Below are 15,864 nucleotides of genomic sequence, written 5' to 3'. Positions count from 1 at the left end.
ATAACACAAGCTACCTAAATCTATCGCCGAAAGCACGACGCGACGCGCTTTTTATAATCCATGAAATACTCCGGCTTTTCGATAAAATATTACGTTTGGGTCTGAAATGGACAAAACATTATGTTTGGGTAATTGGTATCAATTCAAGGAAAAACTATGGCTCTCTACAAATAATCTATTTCGTTAAAAAAAAAATTCTTGACACCAAGACACGGCGGTGGTAATCTTCTTGGAATCCTGTGCGGCACACTCATTCTAACACCATGAACGTTAAGCAAGACACATTTCAAATTTTATATTTTCAGGCAAAATTTCTTAATTTTTAGGTAAAAAAATAATCGCCCTACTAAGGACTAAATAAAAGAAATATTACTTATAAACCAAAAATTTTCAATAAACAAATATATTTTGAAGTAGTATTAAATAATTGCAAATGATGAAAAATTATAAAAAACACCAAAAACTGAACATGGTGAAATAAACCGCAGCGGCAAACGATTGTGAAAGTAAACGAAAATAAGAAAAGCATTCTACACCAACAGCCGTCTCGTTAAAAAGGACTCTGTAGTCAATAAAGTGGATTCAAAATAAATCAGTAAACTTTTATAATCAAAACTAAGGCCTAATTCTAGATGTAGCTTTAATTTGAAACATTTTTAATCATTTTTCAGTCTTTGTTAAACATTTTGATGATATGGTTCGTATTTCAAACTTTAAAAAGGTAAAATTTAATTAACATGTAGTTATATGCATACCACACAAAGACTTAAAGTTTTCCAAAACATATGCTAACAACAAAACTGGAATTAGAGGAGAGGATTTGTGAGGATTTTAGAGTTAAGAACATAGGAGATCTTACCACTTATACCCAACAACGAAATAAAACCAAACAAATTAGACAGCATAGATTAGACTTACACTAACAGCTGTGTAAAGCTAACAAAACAATTTTCATGTTTAATTTAGTAAAGGCTTTTTATTCCCTTACACAACCCGGTGGGCTTTCAGTCCCGCAAAATACAGTGATTGTGAATCGTTGGGTAACCATGCTATTGAAAAGCAACTCGAAATTCCCTACATCTTCCAAATTGCTATATGTGTCATTGTTGCAATATTGCCATGGTTTATTTGCAGAGATTTTGTGACCATATAAAGTTTACCTACACTACAGGCAATTTTTTTTGTTTAAAATTCACTATCGCCTTTAAGGGTTCCTTAACCATTACGCCGCAAGTTGTGCACACGATCCTTTTGTTTTCGATCCGATGAATGTCATAAGCAGAAGGAAGTTCAGCACAAGGCAAGCTTAAAGAAAGTCAACCGCAGACAACAGTCCCCAAAATAGTCTGTAATAATACAATTTCAACTCCTAAAAAAACGTTAATTTCGCGGGAGATTACAGATAGGCAAACAGCAAAACAAAACGACCAATCCCCGAGGAAAAGCAGGTGGCACACTATTATTATGACTTGTACCTACCGAGTACATTGAATCACATACCGTCAATTGAATGCTTAGGCTACATATTCCTGGAATATAAGCTTACCCGGTAGCAATATTTAACACATAAAAAGCACAATAGAAAAACAAAAAAACTCTAAACCCCACTTATATTAAAAATCAGGCTTGTCATAGCCAAACATCATAAAATCACTTTTATATACTTTATACAGATTGTCAATTTTTTCTTTAGGAAGGCTGCTAAGCGTCTTTTTTAAAGTTTCCTCGTCTGTATTGCTGCGGCCACTTTTGGAGTAGCCTTCTGGCATAGACAAATTCGGAGGGGCTCCAATCAACATCATTAGGTATCTAAAACAGATTGCATTTCATATAGGGAACGACAAAATACTGTAAAGATATTGGTAACTTAAAATATATTTTAATTTATTTTAAGGTTGATTGGATGTATTGCTACCATACAATATAAGCAATGATGCTATATAATAGTATCATTGATATAAGCTAACATTTGTTCTCGCCCATTTTTGTGCACGTATCATTTAATGGCTATTTGCTGTCGCTGCGTATGGTTTCAAGAGAAACCATTGTCGTCAAATTTACCCCTTCCGAATGAGGCTATAAACAAGGCATGGAGGTCCACTGCACTAACCGCAGATTGTTAATTTATGGCCGATTTTTGTAAAAATAGAAAATATATCTTAGTGCAGCCGCAATAATATGCACTTGCGTTGATTTTCCTGAAATATGAATAAGACCTACAAGTTGTTAATGCACCACCTGAAAAACCTTCGATGCCATTTTACTCTAAAACCGATACCGATATTTTGAAGAAAAATTATATCGCGATCTTATTCAATACCAAATAAAGTCATTACTATGTCCCAACAATCAAAATAGATTATACGAAAACTTTTAAAAGCAATTTTTCCGGGTTATTAAACCAAAAATTGCTTGAGCGTTAAGAAGTTTAGTTACCCCCTATAAGTGTTATTTAAAGTTAAAAAAATACTTTTCAAGGTAGAATCACTGTATTGGATCACAGCTCATGTTTGAAACCTTGTATTATTTTGGTCGGATCAGCGCTGAAAGCACCCTATAGTATAGGACTATTACCGATACTATACTACTACTAGACATCGGGTATTTGCTCCTATCCGATTTTATCGGACATCCCTGACAAGTAGTACGTATAACAGGGAACCACCGCTATATTCGATGTGAAACGCTTTGACTATTTTGGCTGTACAAAACAAAATTGAACACTAAAATGTTGTAAACCTTGTTTAAATTACTAAATAACCTACTTTTAATGTAAATTATATATCTTCAGTACAATATTTTGCAATATAAGTTATAAGAGCTATACCATCTTTACGCATGCACATAGGTTGACTATAATGCAGCTGGTAACCAAAAAAGAACACTTAGGTATTTTTAATTTATTTCAATACACTAAAAACGAGTTTTTTTAATTGGATCATTTTAGTAAAATTTAGACACAAGCTAATTTTGATACGTAGGCTACTGGTGTTTGGACCAAGCCTGCCAGTTGGTTAAAAACAACCTAGTCCGGCTCTCAAATCCAAACCTGCCGCAAAACAAAACCCGTGCGAGCCAAATATGCCTACCCCTTGGAGCCCCGTGCCCTGTTACCACCCTACATCGTATACGGTATTCCATCCATTACTGGAGTCACGATACCCTCAGTCCGGCTTCAGTTTCGCAGCCCTGGTTTGGACTCACCTCAAATCTTCCTCTATCGTGTCAATCGTTGCGATAACGTCAAAGTTGTTTTGGCACGGATAACAAACTACACTAATGCTGTTCCAATGGTTATCTTCACCATTTAAATTAGTGTTGTTGGCGTCGTAAAGGTAGTCAACAAATTCTTCAAAAGTCGGTGCTTCATCGGTGGCTAGAATACATTACATAACTTTAAAACAAGGCGGTCTTTTAGACAATAGTTTGCAGGGTGTTGGAAACCAAAAATCGTCTCGAATAAAGGTTAAAAATGACAAGATGCAGTAAACTTATTATCGGTACTTATAAAATGAGTTATACTTTTCAAACATTTTACCAATTTTTTTATCTTTAAGCGAGGTAGTCACCATCCTATAAATTTTACCTTGTGGAAATGTACAATAAAATTGAACAACATATATAAGACGATTGATTATATTCAAAATGCCCCAAAAGGATATGATTTGGTGGTATACAAAAATGTTTTTTGCGAATCAGCAAAAACATCACGACAAAAACAAGCTTAAAAGCCCCTGAGATTATTTGCATTGGAAAGGGTCGGATTTTTTAAGATTACGAGTGGTCGCTAAATAGTCAGAGATAATAGCCACTCTCGTTAAAGGTAAAGAGTCACCTACTGGATAGAAATGAATATCGGCCTGTTTCCTTCGCCTTTAGTCCTTTGTACAGCTATATAGATTTACTGCAAGTGTTGCATACGAACAATATTGAGTATAGGTTACATTAGCGCGCTGGAAATTATTTTAAATAACTAAGTTTCAAAATATATTGAGTCGACTATACAAAAAGTGATAAACCTCTAAGGATGGGAAACCTAATCAAAAGAAATCGACACTGGAAAAGCATGTGGATCGTACGGGTTGGCCAATCCTGAGGTATAGTGTTGCTTACCATTTCGTCTTTTACCCTTGCCGTAGGTTTTCCTTATAAATTGCGAACGTTTGTAAAACTGGGGTTTCTCCAAATTCCACTGCTTGGTCAGTTTATTTTTGTAGGCTGACAATGCTCGTTCAAAGGGATGACGAACAACCACGAACTTGATAAAGTTATCCTTGTTCACAAAATCCGGCATACCCCGCGAGTTTATCGAGAATTTTTGTGCCTCTTCGTGAAGTTTGTTGGTGTTACCAACCACGTCTTTCTAAAACACAACATCGTGTTTAACGATAATTTATACTTACAAGGATACACCACGAATCCACGATGCACTTCGTCATTGATTGTGTCGGCTAAACTGGAAAAGCACAAAAAGTGCTGCACAGATAACGCTTTAGACTTAAAATACGTCATATATTGACGTCACAATACAAATAAACTTCATAAATCTGTTGATTTCGGTCTAAAAATGTGAAAGTGAAATGGAGTCCAAATACAGTGAGTACAAAACCGTTTTGTTTTTAATTAAACTGCTTTCTTTGAAAAAATGATTACTTTTCAAATATACACTAATATTTCTATTAGGCCTTCATGGAACCCCTAAAGCTAATTTACGGACCCCAAGGGGTCCATCGTACCCAGTTTAAAAATCCCTGTTTTAGACATTAAAATTAAACTTAATTACGCTTCAGAGAAGTTTGATGGCATTGCTCTGGCATAATATTGCAGTCAGTTATTTATGAGATTTGAAAGAACCTTTCATTCAAAATAAGAGAACAATTATTTCACCTTGTTAAGTAGAGGGATCCCACAAAGGCCTTTAAAGAAACAAGTTCCAAAACAGAATAATCTATAAAACCATATATTTATGACCAATATGACATAATAAACCAACATACGCAGTAATACTTAGGTCGTAATAAGATCTAAATTTGTTTAAATAAAACGTTAACTGCTCTGTGGCATCGGCCGTTTTGGCGTTGACGCCTATGGCGCCCTATAGTGGTGTACGACACCGGGTTGTTTGTCTCTGTTTTGGGCTAAGGACGTGTAATAGGTGGGGTTAGAAATCGGGTTAGGGTGTAAAAAAATTTGTGGGGTTTTGGGCCGGGTCAAATGTTGTATAGGCCTTCTTCTTACCATTTAGGTCTTATTCCAACGGGTTTAGTCCTTATTCGTAACTATTAGACTTATTTTTTACACTTATCAGGCATTAGTTATTTTTGGTCTTATTTCGAACTGTGTTTTATCTCGAGTACGTTATATGTGGTTATTCTAATTTCGGTTTTACGGCTAGCGTACAATCCGGGGTCGGAACTTATGGCCCGTGAGAAGGATCCGCACCGCCAATTTAAAACATCGGTTCATGTGCCTTTGTTACAAACAACTGAACACGAGTCGAAGATATTCCGCAGCTAAAAATCTTCGCCCGAATCTAATTCTTTATATGGTCCTTTGAGTTTTTAAAGGAATCTTTTTAGCCTACAGACGCCTTCCATGTACCCTAAAACTACCAACAATGAAAAAATTGCCAACTTAAAATATCTGGATGTATTTTTATATGCTCCGCACGAATTCATTTCGTCTTTGGAGTTTACCTGCCCTAAATTTTGTAAACTAGCCAACCTCGAGTCTTACAAAAAATTGAGTAGGCCTTCTTCAGCGGGTCGCACTCACAAAACTATAAGTAACACAAAGTTTTGCAATCGATTTATGCTAATTTTTCAGCAGTGCATGGTCCTAACCTTCCAATAACGCGCCATGGAAAAAGAGCGCAGGCGAATTTTATAGGGTATATAGATCAGTATTTTTTAAGTAACTTGGGTTTTTATATAGGCTTAGTTGCATATTCTTTATGATTTTATTTTTTTGTCAAAGGCGCACTGGTTTAATCGCTGCGTAGACCAGGGGTCCCCAACCTATTTTCCAACGTGTCTCCCTTCAAAAATTTCAATAAATAAATACCCCTCTATTTATTTTAAACTTATGAAAAATCGAGAAACGTCACTTTAATTAAAAAAATGGTTTATACAGTAACTGTTGCACTGAATATGTGAATAATGGAAATCACCTTGACCATTGCAAGATCCTTAATTCCTGATCAGTAACAGCAAAATACTCTAGCAAAGCTAGCAATTCAGATCAGACACAATAAACAGATTTTGAAAGATATATATATATATATATATTTTGCCAATCAAGGCATCGTCAGTATATCTGAATTAAAAACAAACGCAACGCTCTTTGGGCGAAAAACTTTTCCCCCCTTTTTTACCGCCTTCTTGTTGATTGTATAGCTAGACCCAATTTAATTGGAAATTAACAATATGCATGCCCTGATTTTGTTACAATGCCATGCTTACAAATTACAAATTTGAACTTCAAACTTGTCAGTTAATACTTTTACGGTCCGCTGAGTCCGATTTAAGCTTGGACTTGGCTCGCGACAATAGTAAAATACCCCTGTTGTAAGGATCAGTCTCATAATACGATTCGATTTCGTTATTAGATCTCATAAATTCTTGCCCCGATATATGTCAGATCAGTCTTAAGAGTATTTAATTTACGGGTCAGGAGATTTTTTTAGTGTTAGTTTTACCATTTAGGTCAGTGGTTCCTGTTCCATGTAGGCCTCTAAAGTTGGTCGCAACTGACCACTGGCTATCTGTATATCTTGTCTATATACGAAACGCTAGGGGTCTCTAAAATAAGATTATTATGAAAAAAATCAAAGAATCCACCAATATTACGTAATGCAGAGCGGTTAATAACATTGTTTTACCCATACTTATGGTATATTATACGTTTTTATATGTAATTGATTTCCTACTGTTTTTTCAATAATTTTCCTAGGTTTTTTCAATTATTTATCTAGTCTATACGAGTATTTCAAACTAGTGATTAATTTACCGGGTAAATGTCCGCGCTGCTGTTGCCGTATCCATTTAATGCTAGCATAACCCTTTTCATATTCGAGCAACCCGTCTTTGGAACAGAACAGTAGACAAGCTTGTATTTCTTGGCATGTATGATTTGAATGTCTCCGCTGGTTTCGGTGGAAATAGCTAAAAATAATTTACAACAAGATGAAAATAAATTAGAATCACCATCGTCTAAATGTTAAACTATCTGTTGGATTTATCACCAAAAAATATAAGGTGGGTATGATAGGTTTTAGGATTATGAATTTTTAAACCGACAACACTTTGATAAAACCCTACATTGCAAGAAAAAAAAGAAAAGTATATTTTAAAATAATTTTAAACTTGCCTTGCAGTTGTGATGATCTACACATAATTAACTTGTTGGTACTGTTTTTCTTTTGCCGTTAGTTGGTGTTAATGAGTAAACCAACTGATGAAGGTGGGCATTTTAGTTTGAAAAACTAACTTTGGTTATAACGCTTTTATTTGGTGGTTCCGAATAGGTTACACCGTCTAAACCTATAGTACGACAAAAACATATATGCGTACAATAGATATTTCCATTTTTCCATCACCGTTTGTCTTCAATTTGTGAACCGTGTCTTGCTTTGTATCACGCGGTGTCACAAAATAGTAAGTTAGGACAACTCTTTCATGTCTGAGCGTCAATGTAATCCATTACTTTTTCCATTGGCAAACCTTTTTGACACTAAACCGCCTGCTCCACGACGAACAAATCTTTCATAGTTAGTTAGTTATACTTTCAAATTAGAATGGTGACATTCGAACTTTTTTTACGCCCCTCTATGTTTATATTCTGTTGCTTCAAACATTGCACTGCTTGAAATTCCTGTCCCGAGTATAGTCTGCAGAAAGCGTACACAAGTATGTGTTTTTTAAATGGACGATGAAAACATGTTTCGATACGAGTTTGGCCTTATTATGGTGTGTTGCGTCATAATTATATCTTGTGTTTTTTTAAACACACCCCAACTCGTACTATTTTGTTCTACTTGGATGGGTATCACGACCAATAAACAGTCGGATGTCCTTTGTGCAGAGTTTAATGAGAGAGATAAGGGAGAACGCCATAATTTCTATGGCTGCAATACGTCATAGTCGTATTACTTAATTTTATACTTAGTTTATCCTCAACAAATACTTTGGGCCAGTGTGTTTTGCAGCGAACCAAGCAAACACTTATGATTTGGATGCTGGTTCCATTTAACTGGTCTAAACCGGAGACCTAATTAAAACTTTCTCCTCAGTATAAGTAAACATAGAAATAATTCGAAAGTTGTTTACCAGCCCATCTTATGTAAATAAAGAATTTTTATTTTCCAGACCAGGCAGGAAACAGCGCTTCAAATGGCTGTGAAATGTTAATTATTTAACTTTCAAAATGCAGGGGAACACTCGAATCTAATTAATGATGTAGTTCAACATTGCCTTAAAATGTTTGTTACCCGGCACAAAAGACTATGTCAACGGCGAAACGTTGGGTTTGGCAGCATGTCAAGCGAAACTTTTCTGTGGTTAATTAGGAGAATATTGTCGGTGGCAAACAAATAAGTGCGGCATTACTTTTTGTCACGACAACCCTTCCAGAACGATACAATAAATCGGGAGTGGCAAGGCCTCTATGAGAACCCTCTCATAAACTGTGGTAATCTGCTTTACGGTAACTCTTCCTAATCAGTTTTGGTACGTCATTTTTTTTTTTGTTGTATATTAGCACTTTTTTTTTAAGTGCTAATATACAACAGGACGCATCGGACAGGACAGCGTAGTGTAAGCGCACCTACGCGCAAATGGCATCGGTTAAAGTTTCGTAATCTATAAGCAGGTTTGTGCTTTTCTTGTCGCTGCAAAATCGGATATATTCCTATTCTTGAAAGCACTTGACAACTACTAGTTTGTCAGTGTAAACCTTCACGACAACCAAGCTGTTATGGCGTAACCTCAACGTTCGCAAATACCATATTCTTCTGTTACACGAAAATTACCTTCTGCTCGATTTTCATAGCATGGCAGCTTTACTCCTGCTAAAAGGATAATTTCTTTATAACAATTGTTATAGGAGTGTCATATGACAGACCAAATAGTGCAAACGCGATGTTTCAGTCGTCAATATATTTGCACAGTTTTGTAAACAAGGCATATTGAAATGACTTAAGTTCCCAGTCGAGTCATTTATGAAATAACTAATAACCAAGTGAAGTATTTTCAAAAAATAGCGAGTCAAGTCCCAGTAAAGTCACTATTAGAGAAAGTCATCTCCAAGTGTATGACCAGTGACCACTAATGTAATAATAAGGCGATAAACCTTTAAAATTTGTAAATCTTCCGATTATAAGCAATAATTCAACTAAAAATTAACAAAATACACTATCTAGCAATCTAATGGTTTTACTTGCAAACTTTTCGATAAATAACTCAAGTTTATTATAAAATGGTAAATAATAACACGTAATTTCAATTCAAGTCATTTGACTTGATGACATTGACTTAAGTCCTATAGTCAAGGTATTTCACTAGAACGCCTTAGGTCAAGTCAAGTCATTTAAAAACATTGACTTAAGCGTACAATAAGTTAACTTAACTCATAACAACACTATATTTATATATATAATGTGATTTTTTTATGCCTCGCGTGTGCCCTATCTGTTTTAAGTATAGGGTACTTTTTTTAGAGCAGCTCTTTCGCAGTGTCCGACCTTTTTGCTGCGCCGACATCGCTTTGTGCCCTAACACTGCATTTATTGCACGTTTGTTATAGAAAATAAGGCAACTCAATCTATCGCCGGTTTATATCCTCAAATTTCACGGATATTTTATCGCTTGGAAGCTGACGATTGCTTAACGAAAAACCACTGCCAGCTTTTACATTTTCCAGCGGTTAGTGATCAAAATGGAAGGCTTCTTCTCATACCAACAGTCGTCGAGTTTCCGCGAAATTTCAGTTAAGCGCGTAAATTTTCACCAAACTGATTAGAAATCAAAAGGGTGTAATGGCCAGTTTTAATTTATTGGTGTTCGATAAATATCGGTCAAAATCTGACGGCCGATTATAAAAGTGTTCATTATATAACAAACAAGCGAACAAAACTATATGGTTGTAGTTAAACCACAAAATATATCGATTTTAGGCGATTTTTGTATAGGTTGCCGTAGTAAAAACGTTCATGATTGAATTCGTTCGGACAAAAATTTAAAATCAAGTCTGATGAATAGTTAGTTTTGTTATATATTTTACCTTGTATACAACATGTTATTATACATCGATATCGTACTAAATATGATCTTTTTAGTTATTTTTTAGAATGTAAAAACATCAAAACGATAACTCATCGATAGTATGCTTTTAGGTTATTATCAAAAATAGGCCTAAATTGTGACTCCTTTCGTCGGGACTTTTCTAATTCACAAGGATCGTTATACGCCCTACGGGCGGGCGCACAAAAACTTTCAAAATAAATGGTCCCCATCTACAGAGGGGCAATTTAATTTTAAGCATTTTAAGCGTGTGGCAATTAAGTTTTAAATGTTTTGGTAATTTAATCATAGCGGCATTGTACTTTTCAAAACAGTGATTCTCAAACTGTTGCCGATACACGCCAGTATGCCGCGTAACATTTGTAATCTGGAACAATTAACAACCTGTTTATTAAACAAACTTTAAAGCATGTAATAATTTGTGTAGGCTGTTTTGTGAATTTAAACATAAGTTAGTGCTGCATCGTGTCAAATCATTCATTTTAATCAACGTTATTGGCTGATTTGGTGCATTTTATGATCATTTGGTATAGTGTTTAATAAGGGACCGTCGCTGATAGAACTGCCAATCATGGTTTTGCCTTTCCCCCGTTTTATTCTTGATGCTCTTTGTGTCGACTACTTTTCTTGATTTTTCTCTGACGTGTTGGTCATAATAGTTGATCAGCACGTTTGCCTTTCCTCGCAGTCAATTTACTGGAGTTTTGTGATATGGCTCCACGCTTTACGGTAAAACCATTATTATATTTCTTACATATACTTCGTCATCGTGCCCGGCGAATTCCCGACAACACGCTTTTACAAAATTAAATAAATGCCTGTTCTATACCCCACTGAACAATGTAAGAATTATGACTATACATTTTCAAGTAATCACGTTCCTCTATCACTTCACCAAAAAAATAGTCAGTTTGGCTTTCGGTAAACACACGCGCGTGCGGCTAGAAATGTTGCTTTTGTTGTTGCACTTCTATTTTCAAAAAACATTTCTAGAGAGTTTACTGTTTACTGAAACGTATAAAAACTTTCAAGAAGACAAGGAGGTTGGTTTTAACAGATAGCGCAATGCCCTATTGTAGTGTTCAAGACCATAATATCAAATGACATTTTCTTACATATTTAAGTTGATTGTGTTGTCCCAGTTCCATTTATAGTGACATTTCAGTTGTCACTATAAATGGAAAATTTCAGTAGGGCTGCCGAAAATTTATTTATTACTTTCGAGGGGTTTTGCAAGCCATAAAAGGTTGAAAATCATTGCCCTAATGTATCGCGAAGCGTCCTGTCCGATATTTGCCGATACACGCGGTGTACTCAGGCGCCCCTATATGCTTATCTAAATACCATGAAGTTGTTGCTAAAACAAACACACAATGCACACTATGAAGCTCAATAACGGTAAACAAAAAAGAGTTTCGCTTTATGATTGTGCGATTAGAAGTAAACAACTTGACTGTTTTCATAAAGGAAGAATCGTTAATCGAATTGGTTTTAGAGACAAATTTGTTTAACTGGAGGAGCACATAACATTCCATCAGGGTCAGACAGTCTTCGTTAAAACTTAACTCCGTTGGGTGCATTAAATTTAAAAAAACGAATTAATTTTCTTCAAATTTAATATCATATATTGTGTTCAACTCTTTGAGATGGTGGGATTAGGTTGTTATATTTTGATCAACAAAATATTTTCTCGTAAATACCTTTATACTTTACATTCGGTTTCATCATATTTTTTTAAGTGTTCTACATTTCTTCTTTTGAATGGTTGGATTAAAAAAATATGTTGACCCTATACCTGTATCATAATGTAAGTTTGGAAACACACAATAGGACCTAGACCTAAATCTGTCGGAATAAGTCAAATTTAATCGGGATAAGCTTAAATGGTCAAAATAACGCCTAAAACTGAAGGTAGAGTATATGGGTGGATCGGGGCCGTCGGCCGTTTTGGTGTTGACGCTAGGCCCCCATATAGTTTGACCGGCGCCGATGTTGTTCTTATCTCGGTCTCATACTGGAGTCCGTAAGCTTACCGCTGTCTGAGTGGCTGCATTTGGTGTTGCCCAAAAAGTAAATGTCAAACCGGATTTTCTTATTTGACACATTTTGTATTATTAACTTATATGCCAAGCGGGACTTCAATATGCAACTTTGAGGCCTTTGTATATAATCCCATACACAAGAAGGTAGTATAATTTACCCTGGATCTGACAACTTATATGGTTGACGAACTTAAAGGATTTTATTAAACGTACACTATAAAGCGAAATCACAACATGGCTGTTTGAAAGTGGTGATGAGCTAACAGTTGTTTATTCTGGAGAGCACAATTTATTAGAAATGGGAGATATTAGAATAACCACAGACCACAGTATTAGGTAAGATTAAGCGATTTACCTTAAATTACCGCTAAAGGTCATTATAACCGGAAATCAAATTCTAATTCGTCCGCGATTAAGTTCGCCTTAACAACAGCCTTTTGTTGTGCTATGGCAGGGGTGTCCAACTCAAACAAGCCGGCGTGCCAATTTTTATCCTATAACTTCATCCCGTGCAAAAGTTTAGTAGTATAATTCTTTCTAATAATAAAAGCGTTTTTTTTACAAATACAAAAACGTGTAGTTATAGCAGTGCGCATTACTGCATCTAAATGTCCGTCGGTGAGCTGACTTTTGTTTCTTCACACCAAACTTTATAGTTATGTGAATGCTAGCCTTCACTACAATATAATGTTATAGTATTAGAAGTAATTGTTAGTGGTCATGATTGCAGCGATTGTTTTATATTGTAAATAACAAATGGCAATTTACTGTATAAAAAATTAGGTATTTTTTTACAATTGGCTGCAATAGCAAATAAACTAATTTAGCGGGGCTTGCGTGACATTTTTTATTTGTTCGCGTGCCGCATTTGGCACGCGTGCCGCTTGTTGGACACCCCTGTGCTATGATATTTTAAAACAGCCATGGAACAAATGCTGCAGTAGGTGGTAACACGTATTGGCGCATGGTTGTTTCTCGACTCGCTCCTCTCTGAGCCTGCATAGCTCAGTTGGTAGAGCGACGGTCCCGGCTTGACCGGAGGTCGTGAGTTCGAACCTCACTGCAGGCCAGTTGTTTTTCTGGCTTGCTCTGCTTGCATCATAGATCGACAGATTCGGCGAGTCTGCGATGGCTATTCGGTGTACTATTGATACGGAAGCCGTAATCGTTGGTCATAAAGCAACTTCCGTGGGGCTAGATCACAGATGTTATTAAACACATATGTTTGTGTGTGTCTTTCATCAGGTGGTAACAGTTCCAGTTTATAATTTGAGTCAACAATTTATCAAAATTCGATGGTTTACGGAAGCAGAAAGCGGAAGTAATTTTAAACAACTGTGCACTATCAACAAAACCAAACTAAAAAAATTATTTTGGATGCTATGTATTAAGTGTGTACAAGTTGTGTTAAATTCATGCGGATTGCGCTGAATATGCCAAATCACGCTGGGCGGCTAAGCGCTGCTAATTTTCTTGTTCCTGTATACTTTTAAATATCTACTCGTGGTCCATTAAGTAAGCACAATACAAAAAAGGGCCCTTTGGTTGTTTTCGCCGTTGTGACAATTAACTGTTTTTCAATCAACTTCAATGTTAAAAAAAAATAAACAAAATTCCCTCTATGCGGCTTAAAAGTAGGTTGGGGGCCAACAATGCAATTAGTAGTTAGGACAAACGAAGTATATTCCAGAACATGGTGTTATAATGGAACCTACAACTTATAAGTTATTAATCTCACAGCTACTAAGATTCAAGTCTTTAAATAGTAAAAAAAGAAAAGACTTAATAGTTAATGAAACATCGAATAAAATAATGCTAAATAATTGTGAACTTTTTCTTTATAGGACAAACTGTCATTTTGGCCGCTCCCGGTAATTCTAGGTATGTCAATCAAGCGGTAATGAAAACGTTTAAACAATTCACATTGCAATAATAATTAATTTATAATGAACACTACCAATTTGTAAATCTAAAATTGCACAATAAAGAATAGTGTTTACATTTCGTAAGCCATATTCTACTTAGTTCTGCTCACCCAAGCGTTGGCAAGCAGCTTTCACCATTTTTCTCCTATTCGTCATTCTTTCTTGCATAATTTTCATGAAGTCCTTGTCGTCCTTAACCGAATGCATTTTCCCACCAACGGCATCTTTTACAGCAACGGTTTTATTTAACTGAATGCCTGAGTTTGCTCTCGGTTGTTTATTTTCTTCCTTATTTGGATAAACTTCCGTAGTCTTTACTTCAGAAATACTTCCAAGGGAAGTTTTATTTTGGTTGTTTCTGTTGATGTTATTTCGATGTATAATAGTTTGATGTTTTTGTGATTTGATCTGACGTAAGTTGTTATACGGAGATAATTTTGTAAAGACTACCACAAGAAACGGCATCAGCATAAGAATTCCAAGTAACGCAATGAAAGGTAATCCAAGTTTCATTTTTTCTAGTGAGATACTTTAAATAAGGCTCTAAATTGTATGGACAAATAAAGCGACATAGTTAACAACAATTACCATAAACGACATTGATATCTAATCGTCGTTATAAACAGTATATAACAAGAACAAAATGTCAATTTGTAATAAAAGCGGGTTTGGCGAAGACTGTACATTATTACATCACATGCTTAAAGTAAACTAAAAACAAAATGTGCATTGCAAAAATTCAATATCTATTGTAACTTTTCTCACTTTTCTACATGACTAATAGACACGAAAATATGGTTTCATGGCATGCTTTAATCCAAACGATTAAATCAATTTGTTTCAGTGTTGGTAAATAAGGGGATATAATACGAAAAACTTGTGCCTATAGCGCATGTAATTATGCGCATTCTTTTTAATCCAACAAACAATAATAATTTCAGAGACGTAGAAGGCAATTATTTTTCGACAGCGGACTTCATGAGAAACAAAAAATGGATTGGCACAAAAAAAGAGAATCTCGAATACAAACAATACAACTTGTGATGCTTTCTAAAAGAATCATCGTTAAACATTATTGTTTTGACAGGCTGGTGAGAGTAGAAATAAATGAGGAAGTCTTACAAGGGGAATATTCAATAATAAAATATAAAGCAATATATTCTGAAATGAATATGCTGAAAAGTTTTTCATAATCTCACCAAAATTTCCCCGACCACCATATAAGTGATTTGCACTAATGCGAACAGGCGTTTATTGTTTAGTTTGAATGGTGTTTTTGCCCAAAGGTTGCTTTGTCATAAATTTATTTTACAGGCTTATAGTCAGAGTAGTTGCTTTCATTTCTTTTCCGGTCCCTACGTAAATTCAATGGCCACATTATTAAAATTACCATCAACATTGTACTAAGTCATTCCGGGTCAATTTGCGTTAAACATAAAATTTGCAGGAACAAACTGCTTAATATGTATAGTGTTACACGGATCCATATCGCGCACGTGCACATATGTGCAAGCGGAACCTGCATAAACCCTATGTAGTTTAAAGCATAAATTTCTTTGCACCTATATTTATAAAGACTGTTTGAGTTTCAACAAGACT

The 15,864-nt window shown here is 35.4% G+C and overlaps 1 protein-coding gene across 1 annotated transcript; it reads right to left on the bottom strand.

Moving 5' to 3' along the window:
* Window positions 1-1,613: 1,613 nt before the first annotated feature.
* LOC146133228 (carbohydrate sulfotransferase 11-like) lies at window positions 1,614-14,472 on the bottom strand. Its single transcript, XM_083397689.1, has 5 exons — window positions 14,376-14,472; window positions 7,009-7,163; window positions 4,114-4,363; window positions 3,205-3,376; window positions 1,614-1,809 (listed from the first exon to the last, which is right to left on the bottom strand). The coding sequence occupies exons 1-5, from the start codon at window positions 14,470-14,472 to the stop codon at window positions 1,614-1,616; spliced, it is 870 nt and encodes a 289-aa protein (XP_083253815.1).
* Between the last annotated feature and the right edge of the window lie 1,392 nt (window positions 14,473-15,864).

This window comes from Ascidiella aspersa, chromosome 9, assembly GCF_963924565.1.
Source record: "Ascidiella aspersa chromosome 9, kaAscAspe10.2, whole genome shotgun sequence".
Taxonomy (NCBI): domain Eukaryota; kingdom Metazoa; phylum Chordata; class Ascidiacea; order Phlebobranchia; family Ascidiidae; genus Ascidiella; species Ascidiella aspersa.
Note: the sequence above shows the minus strand (reverse complement) of the source record. Positions and strands in the feature narration are given on the sequence as shown.